At 37.6% G+C, this 25,162-nt stretch overlaps 3 protein-coding genes across 6 annotated transcripts; all 3 read right to left on the reverse strand.

Moving 5' to 3' along the window:
- Positions 1-330: 330 nt before the first annotated feature.
- On the reverse strand, positions 331-4,629 carry LOC137733869 (protein WEAK CHLOROPLAST MOVEMENT UNDER BLUE LIGHT 1-like). The gene is made up of 4 exons (XM_068473070.1): positions 4,421-4,629; positions 4,221-4,280; positions 2,749-3,631; positions 331-2,538 (listed from the first exon to the last, which is right to left on the reverse strand). Exons 3-4 carry the CDS (start codon positions 3,607-3,609, stop codon positions 658-660), a joined length of 2,742 nt encoding a protein of 913 aa, XP_068329171.1. The 5' UTR covers positions 3,610-3,631; positions 4,221-4,280; positions 4,421-4,629; the 3' UTR covers positions 331-657.
- Positions 4,630-13,138: 8,509 nt separating this feature from the next.
- On the reverse strand, positions 13,139-15,621 carry LOC137728451 (UDP-glucuronate:xylan alpha-glucuronosyltransferase 2-like). 2 transcript variants are annotated; one of them, XM_068467237.1, is made up of 3 exons: positions 15,404-15,621; positions 14,558-15,201; positions 13,139-14,231 (listed from the first exon to the last, which is right to left on the reverse strand). In XM_068467237.1, the coding sequence occupies exons 1-3, from the start codon at positions 15,607-15,609 to the stop codon at positions 13,288-13,290; spliced, it is 1,794 nt and encodes a 597-aa protein (XP_068323338.1). In that variant the 5' UTR covers positions 15,610-15,621; the 3' UTR covers positions 13,139-13,287. The 2 variants fall into 2 exon arrangements, with proteins under 2 accessions (XP_068323338.1, XP_068323341.1); XM_068467240.1 differs by having other exon boundaries at positions 14,558-15,204; positions 15,404-15,552.
- Positions 15,622-17,330: 1,709 nt separating this feature from the next.
- LOC137742254 (protein TIC 22, chloroplastic-like) lies at positions 17,331-20,607 on the reverse strand. 3 transcript variants are annotated; one of them, XM_068482089.1, is made up of 8 exons: positions 20,310-20,607; positions 19,893-19,952; positions 19,446-19,520; positions 18,865-18,912; positions 18,379-18,438; positions 18,200-18,271; positions 17,982-18,017; positions 17,331-17,886 (listed from the first exon to the last, which is right to left on the reverse strand). In XM_068482089.1, the coding sequence occupies exons 1-8, from the start codon at positions 20,595-20,597 to the stop codon at positions 17,794-17,796; spliced, it is 732 nt and encodes a 243-aa protein (XP_068338190.1). In that variant the 5' UTR covers positions 20,598-20,607; the 3' UTR covers positions 17,331-17,793. The 3 variants fall into 3 exon arrangements, with proteins under 3 accessions (XP_068338190.1, XP_068338174.1, XP_068338181.1); XM_068482073.1 differs by having other exon boundaries at positions 20,202-20,607; XM_068482080.1 differs by lacking the exon at positions 18,379-18,438 and having other exon boundaries at positions 20,202-20,607.
- Positions 20,608-25,162: the final 4,555 nt, after the last annotated feature.

Consider the following 25,162-nt stretch of genomic DNA (forward strand, 5'->3'; position numbering starts at 1 on the left):
GTTCTGAAGCAAAATCAATTGCTTAAACTTAATTGCATTGTGCCGGCGAGGAGCAATTTTCGTCGGTGTAAACTTCCGATCATTTCTAACTCCAATCAGGAGCGAAGTTACAAATTATCTCTTAGCCTATGTTATAGATAGGAAGGGAGATTGACGATGGTCAAGTTATGCGACTCTCGCTCAGAAAACTGACCGAACACAGATGGAGAGAGCAGCTCCCGTAGTCATGTGATTAGTACCGTTGTTTTCGGATCAATAAAACTTCATCGAAACTATGAATGAATAAAAAAAAAAAGTGTGAATTTCAACTAGAAGTAGCTCACGGAAATCTCAAACCCAAATTCTTTCATTACAGCAAACACGAACCGACTTTTACAGAGTTTTCGAGGCCTACAGATTATACAGAAGTTCTGTTATTCTCCCTTCTCAATATTCAGGCACCAACAATATTAACCTCTGCTCCAAAACCATCCTTACAGCGACCAAAACTATCATCCAAGTAACTTATCATACAACAAACAATTTACCAGTATCGTCATGTACACTCGAGTAAACATCTGTCAGATCAATCCACCATTTACGGTCACTCTGAGAGAAACCACCCTGTAAAAAAAGGAGGTAAAAAATCACAACAACAAAGACGTGTACTGGTTTCAATCAAGAGTTATTTAACTTGTTTTGATGCGCCCTTCTTCTGGCCAAGAACATAAATATCCGTGGGAAGAACGACTTCTTTTTCTTCTTTCCCTGCTTTACTTCTGGGGGTGATGGACCAGCTTCGATGGGGCTTCCAAGTCCATACTTGGGGCTTGATGAATATTGCTCAGATGCGGCAGAATCAGGTGCGCAGTCAAAGTCCTTGGATTCTTTCCTTGCCTCAAAACTGGCCTTCGGGCTTTTAGTGGCAGTTGCTGCTGCCTGAGCAGATTCACCAAGCTTTCGCCGTTGCTCATGTTCGGCCCTCCACTTTCTCAACTCCTGCTCAACCCCCAACTTGCCTGCCTTGGCTTTCTCAGCCTTCTCCATTGCAATCTTGAGTGCTTCTTTTCTCGCAGCCATTTCCCGATTAACTTCTTCCAACTTTTCCAAGCTTTTGAGCTCAGACTCCTTGGCCACATCGATTTGGGAACTTGCAGCTGCAACTCTCGCGTTCGCCTGTTCTTCTGCATCATGGGCCCGTTTGCTGAGCTCATAATACTCTGCTACAGAAAGAGTTACCCCAGTGGGTGAATCAGTATCATTGGTGCTTCTGGCTTGTTCACTCTCTTGCAAAGCTTTAATTGCTGCTAATGCCAACTTCTCGGAGGCTCTAGCAGCCTCTATTTCCTTTTGCGCCGCAAGTAATCTACTTTCCACAGTACTTGCTCCAGCCTTTGCTTGCTCTGCTCCTTCCCTTGCCTTGCGCAGCTCTTCACCAGCCATTTCAGAAAGTACCTTTGCCTGGTCAGCCTCCTGTGCTGCTTGCTGTAATTCTTTGGGTAGCTCAATCATCTTCTCTCTGGCTTCTTTCTCCTTCATCTGAACTAGAGCTATTTCCGACCTAGTCTTCTCCAGGTCAGCTTCAAGAGATGCAACAGCCACTGATGCCATTCCCTCTCTCTGCCTAATGGTGGCAAGAGCTGACTTCTCACTTTCAAGTTCCGATTTTAATGATGTGGCAGCCACCTTCAAGATATTTACTTCAGCAACTGCTTTCTCTATGTTGAGCTTCACTTCCTCCAGCTCCTTCTTTGCAGAAGCAACTGCTGCTTGTATATCGGTATGAGTTTTCTTCTCTGGTTCCTGTAGCCCATCTTTCAAGACTCCTCCATTTTCCACCTTTAATCTTGATTCCATATATGCAGCTAATTCAGATTTCAAATCAAGTAGTAAGGCCAAGGCTGTGTCTAGTTTTGACTTGAGATCCTCAGCCGACAATATTTGGTGGTTAAGTTTCTGAAGCTCCTCTTCTGCCTGCTTTAACTCCTTCTCCCAATGAAGCGAATCTTGTTCCTTGGCCATGACTGCTCCAATCCTTTGTTCCTCTGCTTCCAAATGAGCGGCATGCGCAGCCTCTAATGACTCCTTTGTGGCAATTAGCTCAATCGTCAGTTCTTCCACTGTTTTCTCCACTTCCTTGGATGCAGAAATGGCCTCTTCAGCTTTTTTAATGGCTGTATCTTTCTCGGTGACTAAAGAAGCATATTCCTTGTACAGCGTTTCCAGCTCCTCTTTAACAGATTTCAGCTCTGTCACCGCAGCTGTATGCCTCGCCTTAGCAACCTCAAGCTGTGCCTTGGCTGCAACACTAGCCTCGTCAGCTATACCTTGCTCCATCTCTTCCACCCTTAGTTTGGCAAGTTCGGAGTCTTGTTTTGCCTGTTGTTCTTCTGTTTGTGCTCTCTCCAGGTTGAGCTTCAATTCTTCTACGAGTCTCTTAGTGCTATCCAGCTCCTTCAATACTTGAACCTTTGCATTTTCGGCACCCTCTGATTGTTTCCTATACTCAGGAATCTCCTCCTGTGCTTTCTCAAGTTCTTGCTCCACAATCTTGCGTCTCTGCACAGCCAAAGAAGAGATTACGATTTGTTTTAGAAAACGTAGGTATTTTCCGGATTTCAACATAATCCTTAGACGAGAGTTTCATTTAAAAAGGAAAAAACCAAACAACCACTCGATTATGGATTCAAAAGAAAGGGGATTGTGAACTTTAACACCAACAGAAAACAATAAATAGCTAATAAAACAGAAAAAATAAAGAAAATGTACCTCCACAGTTTGGATTCTATGGGCTTTCCAATCAACAATTCCTCCAAATTTGGAAACAGCTTCTTTAACTGATTCAAAAGGTGCAGTTGTATCAATAAGGCCTCTGTTCTTAGCACTCTTAGGGGAATCAGTGACGACTGATTTTCTTGCAGAGAAGCTAGCAAACTTTGCATTGGGTGATGAGACTACATTGTTCACATATGCCAGCTTAGCACTCTTAGGAGAATAAATGGCTTCAGCTTTGTTAACAGCAATTCTGGAAACTTTTATATTGGGTAGAGAACGTGTCGTGGGTTGCACTACCTTGTCAGCATTTTTAGGATCAGAATCTTCCGCCATGGTACCCTGAACATCTGTCTCTGTTTTATTGACCGTACTTACTGAGGCTGAGGCTGGAGTATCTGTTGGATGAAGTTGATTTTGTTCCTGAGATGCACTATTTGAAACACTATCGACACTTTTGGGACCCAGATCTTCCACCGGACTATCCTTAGTATCTTTCTCTGTGACTGTAGCGATTGAGGGTGGGGTATCTGTTGGAAGAAGTTGACTTTGTTCTGGAGATGTGCTATTTGAAGCATGTTCTGCAGCTGGTAATTTACCATTTTCCATTGCTGATGAGCTAGAAGCCGGATTATCTGTTGGAAGTGGTTGATTTTGTTCCAGAGAGGGTCCTCCGTCAGAAGAACTTAGTGTAATTTCTAATTTAGGGTTGTCCATCGTTGGCAAATGACTGTTACTTTCAACACTGTCATGCTTTTCCGAATTTGCAGGAGCATCCCCGGCGGATTGTTGATTATGGTTGGAGGACGAAGAAGATTCTGGAGGAGGCATTACTTCTGCAGTTTTCACAACCTCCATTCCTAGTAAGTGTGAGCAAAATCTACAATCCAAGTAAAAGAAATCGGATCAACAAAACAGAAACAAAACAGTAAATCACTGCATAAAAGCCAAGAAAATTAGAGCTTCTAACATGTAGGACCTTTATAACCAAATATTTTTTGCATTATTTCATCAGAATTTGCATTCTTTTAGACTCAAAATATCACGTTCTATGAAATTGTAGTAAAAATATTAGATTTTCGATTCTCCGGTCTAAAACCAACCAATCCAAAATTACTATCCTTAGTTTGCTGGGGTTGTATCGACTTTCAATTATCGAAATTCTCAGAAAAATAAATAAATTTCCAAAAAAAAAAAAACATCCATCCAAACAGCTGCCACGCATACAAGGAATAATAAGAACAATTAAATAGCAAGCTGCATGTAAAAATACCAATCCAAGAACTTCGAATACTCACTTAGATCATCAATTCCACATAATTAAAAAAAAAAAAATCCAAATCCAATCCAAAACAGTGAATTGAAACAGCTAATTTGCAAGAACAAGTGTAATCAGAGCAAAAACATAAATAAAAATTCAAACTTTAAACCAAAAATTAATTGAGAGAGAGAGAGAGAGAGGAACGTACCGGAATAACGAGAAGCGATTGAAAGGAAAGTGGGAATGGAGTTTCGGATATCAAAGGAGGCTGAAAATTAAGGCAAAAAAAAAAGCACAAAAAGGGATAAAAATTAGCAAAAAATAGCAGCCAAGAAATCGGAGTTAAAAATAGAGCGAAGAGAAAAATAGCGGGGGAAGGAAGAGAGCAGAGAGATGAGTGGAGCCTACCTCCTCCTCGTCTCGTCACACACGGACTGCATCCATCTGTACGCTCCTTCTTCCAATCTCTCATCTTTCAGTTTTTCACTCTCTCTTTTTTTCAATTTTTTTTATTGGGGATTTGACCAACGGAAAGGCGGGGAGGTTTTGTCCGTTGGATTGCGTGGTGCAGCTCAGCTCAGCTGCCCTCCTTCTGTCCAGCTCACCACCCCCCTCAAAGAAGAAGAAAAGCATTTTAATGCGCAATATGAGACCACCTTTTTTTTTTTTTTTTTTTGATTTTTTACTTCTAGTTTCTTACTAAAATAAATAATTAGATATTCGTTGAAAGCGAACAAAGATTTGAAATTCTGAACTGAGTTCGAACGTTGATGCATTTATTGAGCCTCTGTTTTGATGTACCATTTAATTAGAAAATAAAAATACATCACATCTACTGAAGTTGAATTGAATGAAAAATTAGTATGTCGTTTATGTAACGGAATAATTACTATTTTGAAAAATAAATAAATTTTAAAATATGATCGTATTATACTATTTCGTAAAAAATACTCAAGTGGATCTTGATGCACTAGGATTAGTATGGAACCGCTTTTTAGATTCTTGAAGAAAAAAAATTTGGACTCAAACTATTATGGCAAGGGATTTGATTTTTAACACATTTTTTCTTTTCGCATGCGTATTTCAAGTTTATTTTCAATCGTTAGATCGAATAAAGTAAAGAAAATAAGATTGCAAATGAAAAAGGAAAGATAGAATGATTGCAACAGATTGTTATTAACAACCTAAATAAGTTTTTTTTTTTAATTTGTTGATGAAATTTTGCAATTAATTATTCTTGACAAAGTTTGGAATATAATATTCAAATATTTTGTCATAAAATATTTATATATTATTGTGTTTGTTTTGTTTGTGTACGTGCTAGTTGTGGATGGGCACTAAGAGACATGTATTAGTTAGAAAGGGCATCCATATGTGATTGCTTTCCTTAATTTTTTCATAAGATTAAAAATATAAGACAGTACATCAATTAAGTTAAGATATTTTGATTTAATTAATAAATACTGTTTGATTAAGACTTGGAACACACACTGTTTACAACTAAAGATAATTATTACATAAAGTAAATAAAGGCACCGCCCACCGTGGATAATGTGTTTACTGAAGATACTCTGGCTCAAAATGACTCTATTGCCCATGCCACGTTTTCCCTTTGAGAAGTAATTATTTAATCACACTCTTTTTAGTCTGTTACATTTAATTTTTTAGTCATAACAGTTGATTTCGTTTTATTTATTTCGTTGATCATATGTAAAAATTAATGCGCAAGAAGATAAAAATAAATGTGTAAAAATCACTTTCTTCTTTTCATGATTGTATTAATTTTAAATCAATAGAAATCAAATCACAATGTAACACGTATGAGAATGTAGCTTAATGGACATAAAACTCTACGCGTAAGCAGCCCCCAACGGTCCAAAAGCTCCCCGATCTGGCCAAAACTGCCGGGACCATTGATTCTAGTGTGGGTTTCAGAATTTGAGTAACTGTTGGAGTATGGCGTTTTGCGAGTGAGTGGGTGAGAGATGTTCCATTTCTGTCAAATTTTGGGATTTGTGGCTCCAGCCACGTTCGGTGGTTTTTGTGGTACATACGCACTTCAAAACTGAAATGTGAGGTCTTTGCCCTTAAACCTTATGCAGCAACAAACAAGATTCCCAAATCCCCAAAAGGTCAACAGCTACTACTTTTTTGTTTTCTTCCTAAGAAATATCGAGATTGATTATGATTTTTACGTAGACGCGAGTTAAGTCAATTAGATATAATATATCTTAGGATACACTCTTGTTTGTACATCTTGTATAACACAATTTGCAATTAAAAAAAAAGGAAAAACATCATCATCCCATTTGTGTGTATGATGCATATATGTATGACATATTTCAACAAAAACAAAGATAAAATCGGAATTTACAAGAATCGAAAAGAGGAAATTAAAAATAATAATGTTAGGAAGATTAAATTTCTAAACCAATTTTTGTAAACCAAATTATTAGGATGTTGATAATTGGATTATGTTTAATAGCTAGTGAGACGAAATTTCTAAACCAATTTTTGGAAAGATTTTTTAGTGTGACCAAAACACAAGGTGATACATCATGTGTCACTATACAAATGATGGGATATGTGTGTTAGAAAGTTAATAACTTAAAAAACAAAATTTCCCACCACTTGCATAAAAACATGTGATGTACCCCCGTGTTCCTATCACAATGAAAAATTTCTCCAATTTTTATAAACCAAATGATTAGGATGTTGATGACATACTACATCGTCCAGAAGAGTGGATCTTGTAAGCTTTATATGTATATTCCCATCTCTACCTAGCACGAGGCCTTTTGGGAGCTCACTGGCTTCGAGTTCTGTAGGAACTCCGAAGTTAAGCGAGTAGCGCGCGAGAGTCATCATATGATAGGTGATCTACTGGGAAGTTCTCGTGTGAGTTCCCAGAAACAAAACCGTGAGGGCGTGGTCGGGGCCCAAAGCGGACAATATCATGCTATGGTGGAGTCGGGAAGATACATATAAGGCTTACAGGATCCACACCCCTGGACGATGTGGGATGTTACAATCGAACTTCCCAGTGGGTCACCCATCATAAGATTGCTTTCACACGCTACTCGCTTAACTTCGGAGTTCCTACAAAACTCGAAGCCAGTGAACTCCCAAAAGGCCTCGTGCTAGGTAGAGATGGGAATATACACACAAGGCTTACAGGATTCACTCCCCTGGGCGATGTGGGATGTTACAGTTGATGATTGGATTATGGTTAATGATGGAGAGACTAAATTTGTAGACAAAACTTGCAAACTAAATAATATGTCACCAATAAAAATGAGCACGTTTATCAACGCCTAAGTAATAATTCAACCTTCAACTTCCATGTCATTTAGTTTAGCCTATTTTGTTTACAAATTTAGTCTGCCTAGCATTACCATATTTCAACCAAATTTTGTAAACCAAATATGTGGTTTTTTATGATTGAATTATTACTTAAGTATTGATTAACGTGCTTATTTTCTATTGGTGACACATCATTTGGTTTGCAAATTTGGTTTCAAAAGTTGGTCTACTTGGCATTAACCTTGAATTATTACTTAAGTGTTGATGAACGTGCTCATTTTCTATCGTGACACATCATTTTGTTTGCAAATTTAGTTTAAAAACTTAATTTCCCTAGCATTATCCAATTAAAAAACATATATATATTCTTTTATGCCACCAAACAGTGGCGAAGCTATGTGAGGGCGAGGAGTGGCGGCCGCCCCTCCCTTTGCCGGAAAACACGCCTAGGAGCTCTGGTTCAGCCCCTCCGCTCTCGTCGGAATTCATGGCACCTGTAAAAATGGGTTTCATGAAGGAGGAATTGGGGATCGGTTTGATGAAAGACAAAGGTTTCAGTGAAGGAGAGGGTTCAACGGAGAAAAGAGGTTTGTAGAACTATTCAAGTTAGAATCGACGAAAAGGTTGGACTAAGGGGTGGGTGGGTGTTCGACGGAGGAGAAAGGGACTAAAGGGTGAGATTTGTAGTGATGGTAAGATGGTAGGAAGAGGAGAGGTTGTGTTTGGTCACGGGTTGAATGGGAAACTTAGTGTTTGGTTACAAATGTAGCGAGAAAGTATAGATGACAGGTGTTTCAAGATTATTGGACCACATAAGAAGTAAGTAAAATTTGGGTACTCCCTTGTCAGTACCCAAGTCTTATCTGTTTGTGTGTGAGTTTTAAAGACATGTGTTGGATAATTATTGGGCCACCTAATAAGTCAGTAAAAATTGGGTACTAACACCTTACCCAAGTATTTACCCACCACTTCTCTTATGGTCCTTATCTTTCTGCCTCACTTGTTTGTTTACCCATTTCCCCCCTTTTTTTCTCTTCTAACCCCACATTTTTTTTGTGGTTTATTAACCCATTTCTCTCCTTTTTTTTTTTCTTTTTCTTTTTATTTATTTATTCTTGTATGCATTTTTATCTTATCTTTTAAGACTCCTACCGTATTTATCTTAAACTCTCATATTATTTATAAATATTGTTTAATGCTTATTTTACGATAATTTAAATCCATCTAGGTTCCTGCCTATATCTCGCCTAGGCACCTAGCTGCTAGGTCCCAGTCCGCTGTTTGACTAGCACCTAACATTTTTAAGGATCTAATCCTAACCAATTTAAGCTTCTTACATTGGCTTTGATGTTATTGCTTACAATCATTTTGGTGGAGAGACTATCTTCTGTTATGAATATTGACTCAAAACTTTGCACTCTCCAATGTGAAAGCAACCACTTTGATTGAACCTTGCATTTTTTTGAATTTCGCCCCGCCCCTCGACAAATCCTGACTTCGCCACTGCCACCAAATGTTCTCGTCTAGGATCCGTGATATTTATCTTCCAATGTTCATCTGGAAACCCTAATTCTCTCGCCTTACTTAGTGCCCACTCCAAATTACCTTTCCTCTCCTTCGTCAACCCACAAAACCTCTGCAACCGCTCGTCCACCGTGTCGTAAACCTTCCACCACCGCTCGTGCACTACGTCAGTCGCGTAGACACGAAATCCCTCCACGTTCCAATTACAATCATAATCCCTATAACAAAGCCATGGTTTCCACCCCACGTAATGTATCGTAAAAACCTTTGGAGGGTCCGCCCTATACAGTTCATCCATAAACGTCGTCCCGTTAGGAAGTAAATCATCCCATTTTAAGTTATCCGAAACATGGTTAAAATGGATTTGTATGGTCTTTCCAAGCTTATCCCACTCACTCAAATCTTTCCTTCCATATTTACCAGACCAATTTTCATCGTCCCCTTTCCCATTGTTCGATTCAAAAAGCTTGGCACCTCTATCTTGCTCATACCGCCTTCAGACATCGTTATATTGCCTTCGGTCTCCTCCTATACTGGCTTCATGATCTTAACTCCATTATCCACCTGCTTACACAAAAACAGATGAGTGGCCGCATAGCCAACAAATTAATATTAACAGTTGACAGAAGGGCACAAATTATGTTAACCGAAAGACAATTAGACTAGTATCTTGAAAGAGGTTTAGTTTATTCAACTTCGGTATATGACTGAATATTGATTGTGGTTCTTTAGTTTTATCTCCAAATGTTATATCATTGCCAATGCACTCAAATAAGAGTCAAATATAACTTTTGCAATCAAATGCATAAGCATATATGATTTTTGGAGTCGAATGCAGAATCAAATATGACTTTGCACTTAACTCCGGAGTCATGTATGACTCCAAATTTTATAATGCATTGGACATAAATTGAGTTAAAAATAGATATTTGACTCCAACTTTTAATGTGCATTGCTTTAATATGACATGACCTTGGGTTTGGCTATAAATTTGGGTTGAAAAACTGAACAGGTGATTAAGCATAGTAACATTCTTAGAAATATGTAATTAGAATCTAATAAATTATCATTTACCCCCTCAATTCTGAATAACCCTAACCAAATGAATGACTAATAACGAAAACAAAAGGGCACCTTACCTTGTGATGCCACTCTCGCAATGAGCACCTAATAAGAGAGGCTGCGCTCTCGTCATAGATGGAGGAAGATGGCTGGAGAAGAAGGGCAACATAAACAATGAAAAAGAAGGTAATAAAAACCAAGTTGATTCGGATCACAAAAGCAGCTTTCATCATGTTTTGAAGACCACGTCCAGCTTCAATTACCTATTGGCAACTCTCTCTCTCTCTCTCTCTCTCTCTCTCTCTCTCTCTCTCTCTCTCTCTCTCTCTCTCTCTCTCTCTCTCTCTCTCTCTACACGATTAGATTTAATAAACACTAGTTAATCATGGGGATTAGAAAAAAATAACATATATATTGTGAGTGGAATTTAGCAGCTGTAGTTGGAGAAGCCGGTTTTCCATATTTTGGACTTCCTTCCCCTTGCATACAACAACAAACAAGGTCGGAGAACAGAAGGTTTTGCTTCTTCCGTTCAGTTGTTCCATGATAGTAATAGTTATAGCTATGGAAAATTTAATTATTTTGGATTTCGAAAAATACCCTTGGTTTGTCTCCACTATTAATTAAGTGTAGCTTTCTTTAGATTAACTTTAGAATAATACTTGCATCTCCATGTGGGGTTGCACATATCCCCATTTGCTAATAACGTACATTAACGGACTAAACCAATGATCGGAACCATTCAATTTATTAATCTTCATTTGAATATCACTTCTACAAAAAATCATTTGAATTAGAGATCGTTTTATCATCCAAATGTATTGAATAAATGGACGGTTCATCATGAATATATTAATTGATACCTATAATGTCTATTTTTTTTTTTTTAATTTGAATGACTAATGATCTTCGATTGAAATGATTTTTTTTTGTAGAAGTGATCTTCAAATGAAGATAAAGAATTAAACAATTCCGATCATTAATTTTATTTGAAGATACGTTATCTGCAAACGAGAAAATACATGGGAGGAATACAAGTATTATCTTTGTTATATTGATCTAATCAATAGGATCCTAACTCAAAATCCAACATTATGACATGACAAGTGACAACAGTACATGTACCATATTATTTCAGTATGTTACAAGCAAAATTAAAAAAAAAAAGAAAAAAAAAGGTGAATACAAAGGTGTCCAAGCAAGAGGTCTTCTGCTCAAATTACGTTAGGACCAGAAATTTCTTATAATTTTACATATTTCATTTGTGATGGTACTTTAGTTGGTACACCCAAGTAGTTTTGTTCAACTAATCTTACATGCTCGTATCATTTCCCTACCACATCTGACTGATCATTGTATCATATAATCTGCATAAATGAGGAAACAAGAGAATGTAGGAAAGAGAACAAAGAGAACGCAGAGAGAGAGAGAGAGAGAGAGAGAGAGAGAGAGAGAGAAACGAGCACAGTTTACAGTTGTAGATTTACCTGTGCCATGGAAGAGAGATCTAGACCTTCTTCAGTCGTTGATTTACTTATGCTCATATTGTTGCTCTGAATCGGTGACCCTGCTTGATTGTGGTCACGGGTGGGATGAAATTCCCCATAACATTTTCGGGTCCGGAAATGGTATATAACCGTGACTTGCCACCAGTTGTTCCCATTTTTTAAAAGGAAAAAAATAACTAGCTTAACTTGTTTTTAAGCCATCTTTTATTGAAAGATTCTTCAAATAATTAGCCTATTTGTGAGACATCTTATTCAGTCAATTTAACATTCTATTTTAAGGATCTTAATTGTCTGTTTTTTAAGTCATTATTCATAATATCATTGAAAAAAAAAATGAGCTTATTACACAATATCTAAAGATGAGGTTTCATTATAAAATTAATTGATAATATGTGAAACTAATTGGCAATATGAGGAGTAATTCAACTTACTGATAAGCTCGTGCAAGGTCTCATTTTCCCATCAATGTAGAACTCATTCTCAACACACCCCCTTATATGTGCCAATCCAATTTATCGTAGTTCATTAGTTAACATGTTGGTTAGCCAAACACGCAGACACCATAAACATGGTAATGTGAAGAAAGCTGAGATTCTACCATAAAAACAATTGGCAAAATAGAGAGTAGCACAAGTTAATTATTAGTCCATATAAAGTCTCTCCTCCTATCAATGTGGATGCATCTTAACACGCTCTTTAACGTGTGATAAATTTTCAAGCCAAATACATAGACAATATAAACGGGTTGACATAGAGCACATATAATTGTTAGATTGTATATGTAAAAAAACATTTTCTAATACTAAAAAAAAGTAGATTCGACATATATAATTGTTAGACTATATGTAAAACAATCTGTTCTAATACTAAAAAAAAGTAGGTTCAACAAGCTAAAAAGGTGTGACACAAACATCTCCCGTTCTGGTTTCTATATATATTTCTTTAGCCCATCAAGTTGTGTGAAAAGTTTATACGTAAATCTTACTGATTCAGTTGACCAAAAAAGATATTATACACCCCCTTGCTAAATTTATAATGCAATTTCTACCCTGTGTTCAGTTTTGAAAGCATTTAGTTTCTTTGGGCCAATAAATTTCGTTACACGTTCGTATGTGGTGATCCTTAATTTAGTTGGTATACCAAATTATTTTAATTAGCTCAACCAATCTTTCATCTCCGTATCCTTTCCCTATCAAACCTGATCAACCATCGATCCTCGCATTACATTACACGCAATCAGATTAATGAGTTTTGTCTCTTAATGTTTGCTCTTAAGTCTTAGTAACAGATAGTGGCCAGCTTAATTACGAGAAAAAAATTGTCACTTCAGCTGGTTTACATAATCACTGGCACATAATAAAATATGCTTAATTTGACAAATCATAAATAATTAAAACATCTATTTGTGATAAAATAAATAATGAACACGATTTTTCTGAAAACAACATGACTACAGTTTAACTAAACAATTGAATATTTTACCAACATGATCTTTTAAGAATTTACCCAAAAAATTAACGTTTGAATCACTAACTCCATAACAAGCACGTCCCTCAGTTAAGCTCACCCACTTTTCTATATCAATTAGCTAATATAATGCATACCATATTGTTACCCGTATCTCTCTAAGCTCAAAGCTACAAATAATTGTATCTGTCATTTATGTGAAAATTGTCACGCTTCCATCTCGATCTTGTGCATCTCTATTAAGTATTAACACATACTTACAAGTTAAAGGAAAACACATTATCCCAGGATATGAGTACATGCATAATGTATATATAGTCTGGTTATGGAAGGGACATCTCCTATATTTCTGTGAACAAAAAATGACAAGAAAAATTAATATGAATGAACAAAAAAAACATATAAATTCTGCTATGCCACCACATTTTTCCGTCTAGGGTCTTTGATTTTGATCTTCCAATGCCCATTTGGAAACCCTAACTTTCTCGCCCTTCTTCGTTCCCAGTCCAAATCATTCTTCCTTATCTTCGTCAGCCCACAAAACTTCTGCAACCCCTCGTCCATGCCGTCATGGAACCTCCACCACCGCTCGTGCGCCACATCACTCGCGTAGACAAGTTGTTCCGCCACGTCCCAGTTACAATCATAATCCCTATAACAAACCCATGGCTTCCATCCCAAGTAGTGTATCGTATAAAGCTTCGGTGGGTCCGCCCCAAACAGCTCATCCTTAACCGTCCTCTCGCTTGTCGTGTTCGCCCAAAAATTCTTCAAAAAGTTCATCCTCCGCGGTAGCCGGTGCCACCACACGAAGACCTCGTTGAGGTAGCCTTGGTCGCCACCGTTGTACGATACGATGTCACTTCGGTGGTCCATCAAAAACTGGAACGTGCAGTTGGAGGGCTCGATGACCATGATGCCGGAGTTGAAGATGTAAACGTCGTTGCCGGTGGCTGACATTTGCGGGAAGTGGAAGAGAAGGTCGAGGTTTCGAAGGACAATAATGTCGGCGTCGATAAAGATGATTTTGTCATATTCAGTGAGCTGCCATAGTCGGAACTTGCTGTAGTTGTACTCGTTGTAGGTACCATTTTCGGCTCTAGGGTTTCTGATTCGTTCGATGACGTGGAGCTTCCAGCCGGCGGCTGAGAGAGCTTCTCGCTTGAGGGCGGAGATGGAGTTGTCTAGGAGGAGGACAAGGTCGCGTCTGGTGCCGGTTTGGAGTAGACTCCTGGCTAAGGTTATGGCGCCACAAACGTACATATCGGAGGAGTGGAGGACTGTGACGTAGGCTTCTCGTTTGGGTTTGTTTGTTGTGCTTCGAATTTTAGTCAGATCATACACTTGATCAATTCCTGTAACAATATTAAGTTCTCATCAATTACAGATTTTTCATCATCAATTATGTGATTTGGATCACATTTATTGTCACAATGTTGATCATATTTTTGCCATATATGTTTTTCGCTATGTTTGTTCTTTTAATCAAGTTAACAAATTTGTGACTATATTTCAAAATCTCGTAACAACTCTTTGTAACTTTTTACTGAATTGTTAGTGGTGTACAATTATGTAGTTATCTCTCTAATCAGTATTAAATTACTTAAGAAAAAAAAGAAATAGATATATAATTATATACAATAATATATTTCAAAAATGATGTCAGAATTTGGAGGCATACCTTGTTGTCCCCATAAAGGCAAAGCCAAATTGCAAGTACCAATAGGCAATGATACCTTTTGCCGTAACCTAGCCATATCTGGCTCAAACAACCACCAATCCCCTTCCCGTTTGACTAAATCATTGCACCTAAATATCTCCAGCATTGGCCTACACTTGCTCCAAAACACCACTTTAGTTGTCTTCCTGTTCCAATCCTTCCTTCCTTTCCTCGCAGCCAAATTAGCCGCTATAAGATGAACTTGGAGCCTAAACACCTCCCTCCTCCACCCTTCTTCCGGATAATTGCATGGCAACTTAGCAACCACCATGTGCATCTTCTCGTAAATTTGAAGATCTGGCATTGGTATCTCCGGGCATGTTGGGACGTCACTCTCTTCCTCTTCGTCAATCCACTCGGGAAATAAATCATCCCATTTGAAATTATCCGAAACCCGATCAAAACGGATCGGAATTGTCTTTCCATGCTTATCCCACTCACTCAAATCATTCTCATCCATATTTACCATGCCAATTTTCATCCCTTTTCTCATTGTTTCATTCAAAAAGCTTGGCACCTCTATCTTGCTCATATTGGCTTTAGGCCTTGATATGTTGTCTTTGGTCTCCTCCAATACTGGCTTAACGATCTTCTCCATTGTCCACCTGCTTACACAAAAACGGGCTTTAATATATAGAACTCCGTCTATAAATACGTTATGAGAAATTAAATTTGTTTGGCTGGAGAGTATGGTCGTAAGGCTGAAAACTTGAAAGAATTGACGGAAGGTACCGCACCTGGAGCATGCTGCTTAATAAGTAATTTGTTTAGCCAAAATGAATGATTAATTAAAGAGAAATGGCTCACCTTACCTTGTGATTGCACTCTCGCAATGAGCACCTAATAAGAGAAGCTGCATTCTCGTAGTAGACGGAGGAGGATGGGTGGAGCAGAAGGGCAGCATAGACAACGAAAAACAAAGCAATTAAAACCAAGTTGATTTTGATCACCATAGCAGATTTGAAAGAAGTAGCCTTCATCATCTTTTGAAGACGAGCATGTCCTTCCATCATCTTTTGGGAACTCTCTGTATATAGATAGACACACACACACATATATATATATCGACTCTCTCTCTCTCTCTCTCTCTCTCTCTCTCTCTCTCTCCAATTAGGAAATATATGTTTTGGGAGATAAATTTAGCTGCAGTGGTTAGAGAGCTAAAGACAGCGAAATTAGAGTAAATCTCAAAGAAAAGAAAACCATTTAAAAAGCTCGAGCGTCGTTGCCTTGTTTTGGACTTCCCCTCCCCTCGCAGACAACAACAAAAGGTCGGCGCGTAGCTTCTTCTTGTTCCATGATAGTAAATTAGTAATAGTACTTGTGGTTAATGGCAATTTTAATATTTTCCAAATTCCAAAAATACTCTTGGTAGTCATCACTGTCAATTTAATTGATTATGAATGAAATTATGTTCGAATGTAGGATTGTAACTTAAACTTTAACAATAATATAACAAGATAATACACGTATTATTTCAATTCAATTTGTTAAAAGGGGTGCTAAAAAGAATTACCGTAACTTGAAAAACAAAACTAACAAAGTTGAAAAACAAAAATAACAATCATGTCATAAGCACTTGAAGTTATATATCCTTAATAACTCGTTTTGTTTTTAAATTTGTCTTATCCTCCCGTTAAATAAAAGCAATAGATAGGAGGGCAGGGGTGACAACTGACAAATGGCAATATCGGTACTTTAAAGTAAATACAAAGGTATCCAATCCAGGCCCCCAACTTCAACAACTTAATGGTTGTCCTGTCATCTTCCTTCATGCAATGCAATGTCGCTTTTACCCCTTATGAAATTGTGTGGTTGCACCTATATATCCACATTTTCTCATTATTTTCTCCTCCTCCATAAAATGCAATTGATTTATAACTTATCAATAGGCTTTAGGTTAGACATCAGCACATCATGGTTTTTGGATTAAATGTTAACATCTTGATTTGTGACCAACTGAAGATGGGGCCTTGAGTAAACTTTATCAATGTCCTCTAGATCCAAGAGTGTGTTACATATGTCACATATTAGTCCATGATTTTGGTAATGTAATACTCAAGAGTTCGTTTGGTGTTTGGAATTTATCCCTAGGACTGTATGTCCTAACACAAGGTTAGAATTCTAGCACTTTCGAAGTGATTTTTTGCTGATGGCTCAAGCCCTACCAAAAAGAATTGAATGAGATTAGATAAATTTATGTAACTGAAGGTATGTAAGATAATGAGGAGATGAATTTTCGTTTCAAGGAGTTCGGAGGAAAAAGTTTCCTTCATCAGTAATCTATTGTCTACCTTTGAGTTGGACAAAATTTCTTAATCTTATCGACTATTGTTGAACATACTCTGAACACAGTGAATTATTCAATCATATCTAATCCAATCTAGGCACTAAACCCAAAAAAAAAAAAATCCTTAATAACAATTGTGTAGATGGGGAAAATATTTAATAGTATTATATTGTTTAACACACATCATCATATGAATTCCGATTGAGAAAAAAAGTACAGATTCATGATGATTTTTCACAAGAATCCAACAACCACCCATCACCAAATCCACATACACAAACAAAACCCCAACACCAAATCCACATATTCTTGCTGTGGAGTGTTTTTCAATAGCAGGTTAATCAAGCTTACATTAGGGGTTTCGTGGTTGACATTCTTTTCGGCAAACTATTTCTCAACGTGCATTATTACCCTTTTATCCTTAAAGTACCACCCGAAACAACGTCGTCTTACAAGATAATACACAACATAGCATTCCTGTCGTAGAACTTCCATACAATATATAGTGTGGTCTAGCATTAAGCCTTTCAACATGTGTTACACGGGGATTGGAGAGCGACATGGTGTATAAATAGTTGAATACTCTTAACCCGTCTACGATACCAGGAACATTGATACACTCTCTAGAGAACAATGACATCAAATTTACCGAATAATTTCCACTAGAGTGCACAGTTGGCAATTCACTCACCTCCAGCAAAGAAAAATTTGGGTTGTTCCATTCTGCCATGTTCTCTTCCAAGCTCTGCTTCCCTTTGCATATCATCGACCAGCTCCGGGGGAAAACAAAGAATGAGCGAGCATGATGGCGGACCTGCCTTATTTATGAGAACCTTTTGAAACATGCAAGGGGCTCACTGCTAATTGAAATCCTCGCACGGTTAGTTGAAGATGGGCTCTGTACGTTTCAGGCTTTAACCACATCTTGAATGTGTTGGGAGTAGCTTTTTCCCGGTGGAATGAAAATCAGGTCTTCCCAGCCTGAATTCTTTTCGCTTGACTGCATTAACATTGAACTTCTTTCAACAAAAATACTAGAGAGTAGGAGCAAAAGAACAAATAAAATAAAAAAATTGCAGTAACCAGACCAAATACCTCCATTTTTCTCAAAACGTCTTCCAAACTGCCAACCTGTTAAAACATTTTATTGAAATGATGAGAATGCAATAAAGCAACGGGAAGCCTTAGCAACAGATATGATAACACATTTTCTTCCTATTTTCCGACTGTAATGAAATTTTTTGCACATCAATTATCTAGAAATGTTTTCCATTTTAAAGAGTAAAAAGCATTGACAACAGCTTATACAACACCATAATATGTTGAGAAACCCCAGGTCCTCTAGATGCTCTTGAGACCTTTGACAATTCTTTTTCTATATCTTCCTGCACCATGGAAAATAAATTTAATTATGTCTAAACCAATCTCATAAAAGCAAGTTACTTGACAAAACAATACATAAATATGAGCTCGAGGCTTCAATTCTAAGTACCCTGGTGAAATATATTGGGCAGTAACGCTTGTTTTTCTTCTTCATAACCAGAAGGTCCGACTGTAAACACAAATTTACTCATAAGATAATCGCCATATTCACACAAGCAATTCCAGAAGGTCCGACTCTAAACAAAAATTTAGTCGTAAGATAATCGCCATATTCACCCAAGCAATTCCACTGCCTAAGGATCACTCCCAGATAATGCCCACCAATTCACTAGATCTGAGAACACCAATATGACAACTCTACTGCCTGGGCACTTATAGAAGCCCATAAGGTCAGGCAATTCCCAAAACATAAACTTGTTTTTTTTTTTTTTTTTTCAATATACAATGAAAATGCACTACTCATGTGTGAATTACTAATGTCATCCATATCATGCACTACAAAGTTGGAGGTGTTCATCCCCTGGATCGTCCTACCTAGCATGTTTCAAATACTCCTGCAATCTATTAATTACAATCAACAAGTAGACTAGCCTACCTGAAAAACAGGAACTCCATCAAATGCACTCCTGTCAGAGGATTTGAGCTACAAAACAGAAAATGATTGTGAGCCAATCTTAATTGTTTCAGAAAAGAAATTACAGATTCATGTAATGCATACCCAGTTTGAATTGTCTTAAAAGATACAGTCAACATGTAAGGACAGGCAGTAGACTTTCTGTACGAACACAGTTTAACGTGTTGCATCTAATATATCCATTTCATCGAAGCTCCTTGTTCTCACTATGCACTAGATGTCTTAAAAATTGATATTCGAGAGTGTCGATATGAAGGCCCATATGACAGTCATTCCAAGAGTTTCTTCCAAGACAATTACTAATGAAGACAGAAGTCCAGTATAATGCATGTCATACAGGGTTCATTGGGCGAAGCAAGTGTCCAAGGGCCACTAGGGGCATAAGGAATGAAAGTGCTTGTGGATTATGTATCAAAACATAGACATACCATAGTGAAGCCGTAAGACCATAAAAAAATATAAAAAATATAAAAAAAAAAAAAAAAAAAAGAGGGTCAATTGTAACTGAAATATAAAGCAAATACATAATGAAAAACAGAAACCTCGAGTGCATTCCTTATTTGAACCGGGTCAGGCAGAAACCGGAATGCAATTCCTTCAACCTTCAGCATGTACACCTATAAGATACAGAGTAATGCTAAATCGTATGGATCTACCACTGTACATAATATCTAAGTTTAGGGCAACAAGTAATGTGGAAATTAGTAGCATAACACTAACACTAGTTCTCGTTACACTTTAAAAGGGGGGCATGTCATACGACCCCCATAACTTTGATAATCTGAGACCATATGCTGCCCACTAGATGGAACCTTTCCTCAAATTCTCGCCACTCACAGATATGTTTTATCCTTACTTGTTCAACTATTGAAATTACTTGACACCAAATTCTAGCCTACAAATGATTAATTCGCAAGTTCACAGGCAATGTAATAATATGGAATTCTGGTTACTGTGTGCTAATTGCTTTCCATTTTATACCAAGTCACCTGGTCAAGAGTAATCGGGACAACTTTAGCCGCACTTCGTAATTCTCTCCTCGATCGAACCTGAATCACCCAAATACAAAACCAGCTGAAAATTCAAGCAAAAAATAACATCCACATTTCAAATCACTGACTTCTCAACAATCCCAATTTATCTAAATGCATCTCTTTCAGCCAAAAAATCAAGCAAAACATTAAATTTCCACTCAATGAACCTAAATGCAACTAATTCCTCCATCCAATTAACCTCTAAATGCAACTAATTACTCATCCTACTAATCTTTCCCTCCAAAAAAAATTAAAAATGCTAACTTGAGCGAGGAATGCTTCGGCGTCTTCCTGCCGAAAGCAAAGCAATCCAATGGACTTGCTCTCATTGGGATCAGAGATGAGCACGAACTCATTGTTCGAATTGCTAACCGTATACACCGCCGTGCCGGCCAGGCTCTTCGCCACGTGGTCCGAGCTGAGGGTAGCGGCCAGGGCGTGATTGCTCTGAGCCAGCCACGCGAAGGGCGGAGCAACCGGAGCCGAACACATGCGCCTGCTCGCCAGCGGCGCGCAGTTTCCAGCTAGGATTCCCGCGAGCCGCTTGGTGTCTTCGAAACGGGTGGAGAGCTCGGCGCCGAGGCGGAGGCAGTGCTGGTGTATGAAGGTGGAGAGCGAGAGCAGAGGGTTTGAGCGCGGGTAGGTCTTCGCGGACTCCATCGTCTCTGTGCGTGAGCCGAGTAAAGCTGAATGGTTTTTTTGATAAAGTTAAATAATTAAATAAAACTTATTGGGCTAAATATTGCAACCCACTTTAACTTATAATTAATGGCCCAATACAATCCAGCCTATGCAGTTCGGTGGCCCACTCCGTAATGCCACAGTTTTTTGAAGCGTGGCCGTTGCCTCTTAAACACCTTCTAAAGGTGCTTATTGATTGTTAGGTCATCTCCAACCGAAAGAGGGTCAGAGGGTTCCCTTTAGTCCTATAGTTCTCCAAGAAATTATATTTTAATAAACAGTGTCAAGCCATATTTCATACCATCTTCAACCGAGGGGGCCAAAGGGCTATAAGTCAAACATAGCCCTGTAACAAAAAATCATCTCCAACCGAGGGAGCCAAAGGGTCATAGGCCAAACATAATTTATTATTTTAATTGAATTAATATGGTTACTTAAATAATTTTTCAATATGTAATCTCAGTAACTTTTCAAATAGGTTTTCGAGTTACACGTGTCGCTAAAATGAGTAACTCTCCAGATTTCTTGTTGACTCAATAATTTTTCGGAACGGATTTTGACTGGCACATGTCGCTAAAGTGAGTAATTCTCCAAATTTCTTGTTGATATGTAATCTCAATAAATTTTCGGAACAGATTTCAAATGACACGTGTTGTTAAAGTGAGTAACTCTCTAGATTTATTGTCAATATGTAATCTCCCTCAATAATAGTTTTATGTTGTTAAATGTTTTTTTTAATGTTATTTAAGTTTCATGTTGTTTAAGTTTGAATAACTCCACCAATCTAGTGTGGAGATTGTGTTGTTTAATGTAGCTTCACGTAGCTTAATGGTGTAGGCCCGATGCAGGAGGAGTTGCCTTCCACTGCATCTAGAGGGTAGCAAGGTCCGTTCTTGACAACATGGCTATAAAGAGCTTCTGCATGAAGTTTCAAATGACAACAAATTGCACCGTCTCAAATCTGAGGAAAATGATGAATCAAGTATGATGGAAATTTAGCCGATAGAGGATAAGAGAATCAGGAGAATCCACAAGGTACTAGGTTCTGATGACGTTGTACTTGTTGGATTTCTTCTCAAGGAATCTGATATTACGTTAGATGATGCTTATGCTTTATACTATTCTGTTGCATACCGTGATCGTTCTCGGTCTAGGCAAGGCCATGAATTGTGAAAGTTGTATCCTAAGGTTGTTAAAGAGGCTCTCCACTATGTTGCTGCTTGCTGTTGCATACTGCATCATTCTTAAAGCCATCAAGACAATTACACTTGGTGAGTTTTTGAACTCAACTCATTCACATCCAGATCATGAATGTTTGGAATCTATACCATAGAGGCCAACGATAGACAATAACTCCCTCCCTCCCCACCCCCCCCCCCCCCAGCGGGGAACACAGCTTATAACTTTCATCATACTGTGCTCTCCAAACAGCAACTCTTCTCAAAGGTAATTACCACTTGATTAGATTATTATTAATATTTCTTTGATAAAATTACTGAATAAATCCCCTATTAGGATGATAGGATTGTACATTATTCCGTGCCATATCCACACACTCTTTATCCATTTGGCATCTAAAGGGGTAATGGTTGTCTACTTGTCTGCATAATATCCATAATGTTAAACACATCTCACATTTGAATCTTTGACTCATTGAAAAAAAAATGCATATGGTGAGAAAATTATCGATGCCATGGTGTGCTGTCGAATGTAGATCAAGGAATCAATTTTTTATGCTAAATAATTTATGAGTAAAACTTGTCCTCACAAACCAACTTGTAAGTGAAGGATACCTAAAAGTTCATGCAGACCAGTCCTATAGTTTTATTCGATGTGAGATATTTTGAGGCAATGCTATATATGTTTCCCTTTATTCTTATAAGGACACCCCTCTTGTTTGTATGTTTTGAGAATTTCAACTAGGAGTACACATAGTGCTCCTATTGAGACCTCAAAACTATTTCCTTTTAGTCCAAAGAAATACATTGACCTAGGGGTTTAACGTCCTTAGTTTTAGTAAGTAGTGAATTGCCTTAGCTGGTAGAGCTTAGGACCGTTTCTGAGATTTTGAGAGCCCTGTGCAAAATTTGTAAAAGGGGCCCTTCTTAAGATAGTTTTAAGTTTTGAAAAAGTATGACAATGTATTGATACTAGAAAATAAAGTCACTTAGTATTACAGTCTAGTGGTATTCCTCTTCACTTGTATGTGAGAGGTCTTATGTTCAATTCTCGCTAAAGACGAATTTGAACAATATTATTGTTAGCCCATTGTGAAGTTTAACCCACTCTCCCACCCTCTTAGCGTAGATAATATCGTTTGTTCAAAAAAAAAAAAAATTCAAAACAAACTTTAGCACTTACTGATTGTATGTTTACAAATATCCTTAATGATAAGTAAAAATAGCTACAAACATAACCTTCACTAAATAATCAAAAGCAGTGTTATTTCTTAAACAGCCAAACATGAAAAATAAAAAAAATAAAAAAAAAATAAAACCTCTAACTTTATAGTTCACTTGAATATATATAACGTTGTTATATTATAAAATTAAGAAACTGTCGCTTTTCAGGGTGTTATTATTGACACTCAAAAAATCTCATTGTACTTCAAGTTTTTATATTTAGAAAGGAAAAAAAAAATACTCTTATAAGGAGTGCACAATGCGGTTTAAAGTGCTAACAAAAGCAATTTTTTAAATATAGAACATTATTACATGATGCTAGATGGCAAAAATTTAGGGGATCCTTCAAATTTGAGGCCACGTGCGACTACACCTTTTGCTCCTCCTCAATGCCCCCTCTAATAGAGCTCTATTATTTAACGCACTGTTTCTTGGGTTCAGACTCTCCCCCTCATTATAATATGTTTGAGAGTAGTAATACATTGCTTGTACTAATGGTAAAAAAATTCTTTAACCTACCAAAAAATAATACAAGCTTATTGTAAAACCTCTATATACGTGTTGAGAGTCCTTCCATCCAAATGGTCTAAGAGTTTCTCGATTTGAATACAAAAGTAAGGATGAAACTTGCATTATTTTTGATAAAGACGAAAGTCATCATTTTCTTATAAAGATGAAATGCGACATTGTTTTATCGTACAAAAGTAATATTCAAGATAAAGATTTTTTCTCCAGAGAATGAGAAAAGTATGGTCCATAAATTAATGCATGCAACTTTGGGGATACGAATAAAAACGTTCCTTTAAAGCATATCAAGAGGCTTCACCCTAAAGTTGATAATTATTCCCTTCAATCACTCTTTGCGAATAATTCCATATTGCCAAGCATATTTCTACTGTAGTAAACTTTTATCACTTGTAGTAATAAACATGAGTATCTTTGAGGTAGGAAAGTTAGGTTTGCTATAACACATAGGAAAAATGCATCTTGAATAGAGTTAACAATATACAATCAGTTGCTAATTCTTCAAATTAACAAGTTGGATCCCGCACAAGTTTTATTTAAAAGTATTGTTGGGTAAAGAGTTTGAAAATAAAATTTGGACTCCATATGACAAGATAAAGTCAATATATTAATATTTTAAAATGTGAGATAAAATGTAAAGAGTGTTGAAAAATGGGTTTGAGTGACAAATTTTTAAAGTAGCATATAAATGCCAAATGAGTTAATAAATGACATTTTTAAAGATAAGAGTAATCTTAATCAGTAACATCTTTCACTAGTTGTTTAACTGAAGAACTTTATTAGACAATATATACCATCTTATCAACTTGTATTTGCAGAGGGGCAATGTCACATCCTGGTCCAAACTCCCACCACATCCCAGACTCGACTCCACCATAGCATGATATTGTCTGCTTTGGGTCCCTATCACACCCTCACGGTTTTGTTTATGGGAACTCACACGAGAACTTCCCAGTGGGTCACCCATCCTGAGATTGCTCTCGTGCAAACTCACTTAACTTCGAAGTTCCTACGGAATCCGAAGCCAATGAGCTCCCAAAAGGCAGTGCTAGGTAGAGATGGGAATATACATATAAGGCTTACAAGATCCACTCCTCTGGGCAATGTGGAATGTTACAATCCATCCCCTTAGGGGCCCGACGTCCTCATCGGCACACTTCCGGCTAGGTATTGGCTTTGATACCAAATTGTCACATCCTGGCCCAGGCCCCCACCACATCTTGGGCTCGATTCCACCGTAGCACGATATTGTCCGCTTTGGGCCCCTACCACACCCTCACGGTTTTGTTTCTGGGAACTCACACGAGAACTTCCCAGTGGGTCATCCATCATAGGATTGCTCTTGTGCGAACTCGCTTAACTTCGGAGTTCCTACAGAACTCGAAACCAGTGAGCTCTCAAAAGGCCTCATGCTAGGTAGAGATGATAATATACATATAAAGCTTATAGGATCCATTTCCTTAAACAATATGAGATGTTACAGGCAACTATTGCCGTGGTTGATGATAAGTGCTTTATCAAGTGTAGCGGATTCCATTCAGCAAATTATTTTAGGAGTTGTCAATATCACTCTAAAAGCGTCATCATGTGCTTTCCACAATGAAAAAGATAGGGTAT

The sequence above is a fragment of the Pyrus communis genome, chromosome 1 (genome assembly GCF_963583255.1).
Source record: "Pyrus communis chromosome 1, drPyrComm1.1, whole genome shotgun sequence".
Classification (NCBI taxonomy): domain Eukaryota; kingdom Viridiplantae; phylum Streptophyta; class Magnoliopsida; order Rosales; family Rosaceae; genus Pyrus; species Pyrus communis.

Bases quoted from the DNA above. Each gene is read 5' to 3' on its own strand.
- LOC137733869 (XM_068473070.1), bottom strand. From the start codon at position 3,609: ATGGAGGTTGTGAAAACTGCAGAAGTAATGCCTCCTCCAGAATCTTCT. The intron at 2,539-2,748 runs GTACATTTTCTT...TTGGCTGTGCAG, and splicing joins ATAGAATCCAAACTGTGGAG to AGACGCAAGATTGTGGAGCA.
- LOC137728451 (XM_068467237.1), bottom strand. From the start codon at position 15,609: ATGATGGAAGGACATGCTCGTCTTCAAAAGATGATGAAGGCTACTTCT. The intron at 15,202-15,403 runs GTGAGCCATTTC...TTGTGTAAGCAG, and splicing joins GAGTGCAATCACAAGGTAAG to GTGGACAATGGAGAAGATCG. The intron at 14,232-14,557 runs GTATGCCTCCAA...ATATTGTTACAG, and splicing joins GCCTTTATGGGGACAACAAG to GAATTGATCAAGTGTATGAT.
- LOC137742254 (XM_068482073.1), bottom strand. From the start codon at position 20,597: ATGGAGTCCGCGAAGACCTACCCGCGCTCAAACCCTCTGCTCTCGCTC. The intron at 18,439-18,864 runs GTAGGCTAGTCT...TTGTGTTTACAG, and splicing joins ATGGAGTTCCTGTTTTTCAG to TCGGACCTTCTGGTTATGAA. The intron at 18,018-18,199 runs GTGTTGTATAAG...ATGTTTTAACAG, and splicing joins GGGTTTCTCAACATATTATG to GTTGGCAGTTTGGAAGACGT.